Here is an 8,655-nt window from a genome sequence, read left to right as displayed (position 1 = left end):
AAACTAAAAAGAGAAAAGCCATATAGGGTGAATGGGGAGAAGAAAGAAAAATTGGTAGGAGAGAGAGAAAGGAGGTAGCCAACTTGGAAGTTGACACCTACCACCGTTGGGCAAAACAAAATAGAAAAAGCAAATGACTTGAAGAAAAAAAAATTAGAATTTATATTTGTGTAATCAAATTTTACATCCAAAGGAATTAAGGGAAAGTAACTCCAAAGATGAATTTCATTTTTTAATAATTATTTAAAAAAACAATTTCTCCCATGCCAAAACTATTGTAAATTAAATATTATGGATTAATTTAGATAAAGATAAAAAGTAAGAGCACATTAGTGTGCAAATTAAAATATTAAGAACTTAAAAACACAAAAAAATTACAAAAATTAAATAGCAAAATTAAGGGGCTATTTAGGAATCAACCCTCCCTTTATTATAAACAAAACCCACAAATGGCAGTATACTATCTAAGAGATATTTATATAGTATTTTATTTAATTTTCAAGGTCCTTCTCTATCTCTGTCAAAGCTAAAAAATAACTAAAAGAAAATAGCTATTGTTAACCTAGCAATTCCTCTCTCACGCTCTCTCTGCAAAATCGTTCCTCTCTTCAGACCCTTTTCTCTCATCGACCCATTTGATCTCTCTCTCTCTCTCTCTCTCTCTCTCTCTGCCTTTGCCTTTTTTTCAGAATCTTAAACGCCGCCGTATCTCCGCTACGATCTCTGCTTTTTATATTCTCTCGATGGCTGACGGAAAATTAGATCTACCTGATGATCTCCTCTCCTCCAAAACCAGCTTCGACCACTCCTCTCTCAAAGGTATTCTACATTCTCTTATCCCTTTCCTCTTTCCGATCAAATACTTGTCTCATTTTTTCCTCTAATTTTATCTTATTGCATGCTGATTGTATTGCTTTCCATTTCAATTCAATCTCTTCGTTTTCCCCTATTATTCTATTCTTTTTTCTTCCGGAATATTTCATTATTTGAAATTTACTAGTTTGGTTTAATTTATTAAATCTAGATTTCAGATTTCGTTCATGGTTTATTTATTTTTGCCCCTAAGATCTCGTTCGATTTTGTTGAAACCTTCTGTTTCTTTTTACTGTGTTGTTATAAGAGATTATAATTAGAAAAAAAAGGAAGTGCACAATTGTTTCTATGTGGAATTATATTAAGCTTAAACCTTCGATTTAGATGCACCAGACAATGGATAGTACTTTTATGAAAGAACAAGAAGATTAGTTTAGTTGCTTATCTTAATTATTGCAAAATATAAACTGCAACGTTGAAGTTGATATGGTACTGTAGGATGTCTTCTTCTTATTATTTCGACAGATTGAATTCAATGAAAGGATCACCTATTTCAATTAGGAAAATTGGCAGTTCGTTCTCAAATAATTTGATACTTTAGGACTCCATAGAGACAGGCTGAAAGTTGAGGTTATGATTTCTGCCAAATTAACCTATGTATTAATTATCTCAGATATTGTTATTTTTAGGTGAAGCGTGGGATGGGAACTTGGAGGACAAAGGACACGTGGGGTTACTTGAGGGCACCAAAGGTAATGCTATTTGTCGTATGTTGATGTTTTTGCATTTTAAAAGCCTAAGTTCTCATTTGTTGTAAAATCTTACCTTTTTTCCCTAGCAGATCAAGCAATTTCAGAGAGCAATATACCTTTGTCTCCACAGTGGCTTTACTCTAAACCATCTGATTCTAAGATGTTAGCTACTGGAATATCTGGGGTATGGAACTCTATTTTCTCTTGTTAATAATGGTACATAGTTCATTTCCATTCGAGGGTTTAATGTGTTGATCTCTAGTTTTATTTACCTTTATGTAGCGAAAGTTTGGGTAAAAATTATATCTGATCACGTAAAACTAAGTTAGACTGGCATCTATCACTGAATGCTGATTACAAATTTATATTTGACTTTATGTTATGACAAATTCTCATTTTGGTTTGTATCCTTTCTGTGGTATAATTTACTTACTCTAACAGGATATAAGAGCCACAAATTCGTTGTCCCATAGAACCTCTGGTGATTCCAATCTGAAAGATAGTTGGCGTCTGGATGCGTCTCAGGACAAGAAAGACCGGAGGAAGACTGCAGTTGATCTTGAAAGCAGTCGCCGTTGGCGTGAAGAGGAGAGAGAAACGAGCTTACTTGGCCGAAGGGATCGCAGAAAAGAAGACCGTCGGGCAGATATTTCATCGATGAGGGATGTTTCTGAAAACAAGCTTACTTCTTCAGAGAGATGGAATGATATTAATAGTCGTGGTTCAGGACATGAATCTCGAAGAGACAACAAGTGGTCTTCAAGATGGGGTCCTGAAGACAAAGAAAAGGATTCTCGAACTGAGAAGAGGACAGAAGCTGATAAGGAAGAAGCCCTTACTGACAAACAAGCTTTTGTAAGTGGGGGGCGCATAGCTTCTGAGCGTGACAATGATTCTCGTGATAAGTGGAGACCACGACATCGTTTGGAAATTCATGCAGGTGGGGCTGCTTCTCATCACAGTGCTCCAGGTTTTGGTTTAGAGAGGGGACGAGTGGAGGTATCAACTGTGCGGTTTGCAGCAGGACGAGGTAGATCAAATGCTAATGTAAGCCTACAAATTGGGAGGCCAAAATCTGCTTCTGTCATTGGATCTTGTCCTCTGGACAAAAACAAATCATTTAACACATATTGCTACCCTAGAGGAAAACTGCTTGATATTTACCGCAAGCAAAAGACTGCTCCAAATTTTCTCACTGTACCTGATGAGATGGATCATTTATCACCAATAACTCAAAAAGAAACTGTTGAGCCTTTAGCTTTTGTTCCTCCTGATGCAGAGGAAGAGGTATCAAGCTTATAATCTGATTTATGGAATAAAAGTCTATTCATCTTTATCCTTCTATGTGGTTGCATTTAATTTTCTTGCTTGATTCTTGCAGGCTCTCCTTGGAGATATATGGAAGGGAAAAGCTACAAGCAGTGGAGTGTTGTACAACACAGCTAGAGACACAAGTAAGGGTTAAATGCTGATTTTTAGTGTTTTGCCCAGTAACTAGATATGATTGAGATTCTGATTTTTTGTTTCTGTTTGGTCCTAATCCGGAACTTACTAATGTGATTTCAGGTGGAGGGAAACAAAGTTCTACACTTAACAGGGAGGATAGTGTTGAATCAGGTGAGAATGCTGCTGTAAACAATATTTATCTAGGGAATCATGCTGGGACATGTTATGCCTTAGATTCACAGATGATTGTGACCGAGGGTAGGAAACTATCATTTCTAGTTGTCGACTACCAGCAGTCCATTGAGAATATACTCTTGATTTGTTCTGCTTGTCCTTGCAGAAATAAATAGTACAAAAGAAGGTGGGCAGAGACGTGTTTTACCATCTGACACAGGTGTAACCCATGCTTTGATATCAGATGGGGAAATTGATGGCTCCATAAATGATGCTGATGATATAAAATCTATTGATAAAGGACAAGTCTCTGATTTGAAAATGCCAAAGCTACCTAGGTTGGAGGATAAGGAATCATCCATTCATTTTGGAGAGGGTGGCGAGCTTCCTGAAGACTCAGGCTCTCTATTTGATTTTTCATCACTACGGGCTACACTAAGCCATAACCAGATAGATATTAAGGGAAATTATGAGGCACATTCACTGGAAAGTGTTATCCCTCCCGAGGATTTGAGTTTGTGCTATCTTGATCCTCAAGGGGTAATTCAGGGACCATATCTGGGAATTGACATAATTTCATGGTTTGAGCAAGGTTATTTTGGTACAGACTTGCCTGTTCGATTGGCAGATGCTCAGGATGGATCTCCTTTCCAAGAACTTGGTGATGTCATGCCACACCTAAGCATGAATTCTGGTTCTGCATCCAGTGGTAGTGCAGTTATGAGAATGCAATTACCCGATTCTTTTGAAGGTAGCTTGGGTGAGACCATATCTACTTCTGCTTCTGCTCCTGAATTTAAGGGGTCTGACATTGGATGTGACCATAAGCAGTCTTTGTCTGCTGTTGAGACTTCTGGAACTGATTTTCAGTTCAGAAGACTTACTCAAAGTTATCCTTCTGAGTATCAGTCTTCTGAAGATCAAAGCCTCCATGAATTTGCTGCTGCTCAAGAAGAGGGTAAGTTTAATAGGTTGGAGCTATTATTGATTTTGTTATTTATTGTGTTTGTTAATAATGCTTTCCTTTCCTCTTGTGTGCTACAGAAATTATTTTTCATGGAAGGCCCACAAGTGCGGGGGTTGATCCTTCTAAAATTTCTGGTGAAGTTCAAGGTCCTTTTGGCAATCCTGCAAGCCATTTGTCCATTACAGATGAATTTTCAAAAACCAATATACCTTCTCATCGAGATGACGAGCTGCATCCCTTTGGTTTGTTGATGTCTGAGTTGAGGAGCCCATCTGGTTTGAAGTGTTCTCAATCATCTAATATAGCTTCCAGCATCGGCGATAGGGGGCAGTTTTTAGATCCTTGGCTTGATAGAGAGACAAACTTTAGTGATCACAGCGTTGTTCGTACAGTCCCTGAACAGACTTCTTTTCGTGAGGCTTGGCCTGATGATTATAGAAGAAATGCTTTGTCTAACCCTAACATTCATCTAGGAACTACTGGTGGTTGGCCCTCGTCTCACAAGGAGCAAGAGGACAATAGTTTTGGCCTTTTACGTCAGCTAATGTCACAAAAGCTGCCCAATGAGCCACTTCAAGAGGAAAATCATTTCTCTCATCGCTTTCCATATTCAGCTGGATTTGATGTGGAGCATGTCCAGGGTTTCGATCTTATGCTGAGCAAAAATCTCAACCGCCAGAGATCAATCCATCATTCAGATCCTCATATGGAACACCTTTTGGAACTTCAGTTTCAACAGCAGCGGCAGTTGGAACTTCAGCGACAGCAGCAGCAATTGGAACTTAAGCGACAGCAGCAGCAGCAGCAGCAGCAGTTGGAACTTCAGAGGCAGCAGCAGCTGGAACTTCAGCGGCAACAGCAGCAACTGGAACTACAGCGGCAGCAGCAGCTAGAGTTACAGCGGCAGCAGCAGTTGGAACTACAGCTGCAGCAGCAGCAGCAGTTGGAACTTCAGCGGCAGCAGCAGCTTCGTCACCACCAAATTAAATTGTTACAGGAGCAGCAGCAACATCTACAGCTGCCACATTCTCAAGCTCAGCAATTGCTTTGTGATCAATTGCTGCAGCATCAGATGCCTGATCCTGGTTATGGTCAGCACATATTTGATGCTGCTAGAGACAACATAATCGATCAGGTCCAGTTACGAAGGCATCTCCTTGCTGAATTGCAACAGAATCCTCATGCTTCAAGGCACCTGGATTCATCGCTGGAGCAGATCATCCAAGTGAAGATTAACCATGGTGCACTCCAAGGGCAGCAGGCTGAGTTTTTGGATTTCATGTCACAGGCAAAGTATGGCAATATGCTTCCTTCAGAGCATCAGCTTCGTCTTCAACAAGAACAGTTGCAAGCGCAGCAATTATCTATGGCACTTAGGCAACAATTAGGAATGGAGGGGGATAGAAGACTTGCCGGTTCATTGTCTGTAGATGATGTTGGTCAGTTTGTTGGGAACCCTAGCAGTCATCATCAGGCTCAATCTGTAGGGTTTAATGCTTCAGATCTTTACCAGCAGAGGCTATCATCTCTTGAAGAGCATATCTGCAATCTTAAGCAGAATCATGCTTTGCAGGACCTACCAGAGCGAGGGATTTTTGACCCCAACTCCACAGCATTTGGCAGGTTGACTCTTCCTGTAGCTGCTCCTGGAATGAAAGTAGACAATGCAAATTCTCTAGATCTAGCCGAACATCTTTATATGCACTCCAACAACCAACTGGATCCATTTTCTTCAGGTAACCCCTCTTTTTACCAGCAAGTTTTAGGCAATGTATATGCTTCTCATCCTGGTGCAATGGAGAGCTTCCATGCTAGGAAAAATGGGCAGCTAGAAAATAGTTGGACTGCAAAAGAGATACCACAATTAAATCTTGAAGCAGAACTGCAAAGAAGGGAGTCTGAAGTTGATTCAAGTGCTTGGGCATCAGCTGGAGGGGTTAATGAAAACTCTAAGAAGGCTTTACTGGACCTTCTTTACCAAAAACTTGGTATTCAATCTATGCAATCATCAGAAATCGATCGTCAGAATTCTACTTCATCTTCCAGAGGGCGGGAAACCTTTTGGCCTGTTTCTGAGCAACAAACTTCCAATTTTCCTTTTAATCATTTTCCAAATCAGGAAGTTCATGTGAACAACTTGTTTCCGGAAGGCCCTCAAAATTCTAATTCAAGTGCCTTGTTGCAAGATCATTTGTTTGGAGTTTCTCCAAGCGCATCTGCCAACCACATGGTTAACTGTGAAAGATTGCCTCTTAAAGCCAATTTTGGCTCATTTGCAGAAGAGCAGTCATTCTTGTTGGGCATTGAAGATCCTTCTCGTAGTAGCTATGCAGATGCTAGCTTGATGGGAAAATCAGCTGTGGATATAGAAATAGCAGAACTGGAAGGAAAAGACAACGAAAATGGAATGAAAGGCATGAGTAATAGGAATGGTTCTGTGTCAGGGTCTGAGGACAATGTATTAGAACAAGTAGAGGCAACCTTGGACTGTGGTGACCTACCAAGTGGCATCCATAGCCGGCATAGTTCTCTTGGAACCGGTAATCTGCCAAACTATTTTTTTATTCCTTTTTCAACTTAGGTAAATGTCTGTTTATTATATGAATTAAATCTTAAATGTGAAATGGTGCAGATGGAAGTGTCAGGTTGTATGGGTATGAAATTGGAGTAGATAAGTCAGCTGGAGAAGATGCTTCTAATGATAGGTGTGGTTCTTTTACTAAATGGTTTATATAAGAGACTACTATTTAATGTCCATTATCATGACTAAATTTGCTGCTACGACAATGGGTAGGAGTCAATACCGGATATTTTGTGTTGATTTTGTTGTGTTCTTGGTTTGATAATTTACACATCTATGATACATCTCCCTATTAGCATTTGACTCGGCTTTTTTGAACTTTATTTGCAAAGCTGTATAAAGATCCTCTTGTTATTGATAGGTTACCTTCAATGCTGCCAAAGGGGCTTGACAAAGTTCCACAGAAATGCCCACCTGTGCCACGGGTTTCTTCGTCCCAGGATGTCTTTTCTGATCAAAGCTCACTGTCATTTGTTAATCAGAATAATTCTGCTAGCCTTGCAACTTCTGATGGTACGATTTTATATCTCTTTCTCTAGTTATACAAAAGATGGAATGACATTTTCTTCACTTGTATTCACTGGATCTTGTGTTTGATTTATTCAGAAGGAAGACAGGGGACGGTGGCGAATCTAGGAACGATGAGGAGTGTAGAAACTCAGGCATCTAGCAAGAAAGACGTCCGTTTTAGGAGGACCTCATCTTGCAATGATGCTGCAGTGTCTGAAGCATCATTCATTGAGATTCTAAAGAAGCCGGTTCTTCGTGGGACTGAGGCAGCTAACAGCACTTCTTTGGAACCTTCTGATGGTGCAACACAAGCTGGACGAAGTGGCAAGAAGAAAGGGAAAAAGGGAAGACAGATTGATCCTGCTCTACTGGGTTTCAAAGTCACCAGCAACCGTATAATGATGGGTGAGATCCAACGCCTTGATGATTGACAACCTCCACTTACTATGTACATTCCATGTAAATCCTCTAACCTCTCTTTTGTAGGCAAATTGTTGTACAGCATATTTGAGTAGCATAGGCAATTGATTGATTTTTTATTTTCTGAAAAAGAATTAGTTTTTGTTCGAAGAAGCAACATGTGTGATCACTTTTCGTTTCTGTAAGAATTAGGTTCACGATGCCTAAATAATGTCCAGTTGCATTATGGAATTAGCTTTGTTATTAGGGGCGTAAATGAGATATACATGTACTTACAAGCTATTGAGTTCGACTTTATAGAAGTATAAATTTGATTTGGTTATTTTCTAAGTCAATCTTGAGTAAGCTGAGTTCGAGTATACTCGATTAGAGTATGTGCGTAATTGAGGGTTTATTATTATTATTATTATTATTATTATTATTATTTATAAATGTATTAACCTTTTTATTGTTATACCAAAAACATTTGTATATGAACAAATCATGGAAGGAAAGCTTAATTGGGTTGAGTTTAAATAATTTAATTTTATTTCTAGTTGATTCCGGTTATAAACCGAGCTTAAGCTTGAACTAGAGTCTTAGCTAGATGTTTTTAAGGTTGGGTACCTGTTGAAGCTCAAAAGTTTATCCAAAATGGGATTGGAAAAATATCTACCCCTTTAAAATATGGGTTAGCTTCAAAGCTCTTGAATTGAAGAGCGGATTTCAACTTATCCCATTTTAAAGTTTATAATATGATTTTTTCTAATACTAGTTCTTAGTGTCACATATGTTGTACGTTATTTTTGTGTTTATGTTTTATAATTAATTTTGTGTTTATGTTTTATAATTGATTAAACTATAGTTTTACTTTATGTAATTGAAGTAAAGTAATATTACTCAAAGTAATATGCTTAATTAAAAATATAAATTATTTCAATGCTTCAAATACTTTAATGATATAAAATTATTAATTATTATTAAAGCTTGTGTAAAAAATTGAAATCTTGTAA

General features: G+C 38.5%; 1 protein-coding gene across 2 annotated transcripts; it reads left to right on the top strand.

Annotated features, from left to right (window-relative positions):
* Window positions 1-511: 511 nt before the first annotated feature.
* Window positions 512-7,993, top strand: LOC105798474 (uncharacterized). Of its 2 annotated transcripts, none has more exons than XM_052620459.1 (11): window positions 512-819; window positions 1,503-1,565; window positions 1,655-1,749; window positions 2,007-2,852; window positions 2,947-3,019; window positions 3,132-3,182; window positions 3,352-4,143; window positions 4,230-6,692; window positions 6,785-6,857; window positions 7,095-7,246; window positions 7,340-7,993. In XM_052620459.1, exons 1-11 carry the CDS (start codon window positions 744-746, stop codon window positions 7,672-7,674), a joined length of 5,019 nt encoding a protein of 1,672 aa, XP_052476419.1. In that variant the 5' UTR covers window positions 512-743; the 3' UTR covers window positions 7,675-7,993. The 2 variants fall into 2 exon arrangements, with proteins under 2 accessions (XP_052476419.1, XP_012484000.1); XM_012628546.2 differs by having other exon boundaries at window positions 3,132-3,269.
* Window positions 7,994-8,655: the final 662 nt, after the last annotated feature.

This window comes from Gossypium raimondii, chromosome 9, assembly GCF_025698545.1.
Source record: "Gossypium raimondii isolate GPD5lz chromosome 9, ASM2569854v1, whole genome shotgun sequence".
In the NCBI taxonomy this organism is placed as follows: domain Eukaryota; kingdom Viridiplantae; phylum Streptophyta; class Magnoliopsida; order Malvales; family Malvaceae; genus Gossypium; species Gossypium raimondii.
The sequence above is the reverse complement of the archived record's forward strand: the minus strand, read 5'-3'. Positions and strand labels throughout refer to the sequence as shown.

Excerpts from the sequence above, each read along its gene's own strand:
- LOC105798474 (XM_012628546.2), top strand. The coding sequence starts at position 744 with ATGGCTGACGGAAAATTAGATCTACCTGATGATCTCCTCTCCTCCAAA. Across the intron at positions 1,750-2,006 it reads TAGCTACTGGAATATCTGGG|GATATAAGAGCCACAAATTC; the intron begins GTATGGAACTCT and ends TTACTCTAACAG. Across the intron at positions 3,020-3,131 it reads CAACACAGCTAGAGACACAA|GTGGAGGGAAACAAAGTTCT; the intron begins GTAAGGGTTAAA and ends ATGTGATTTCAG.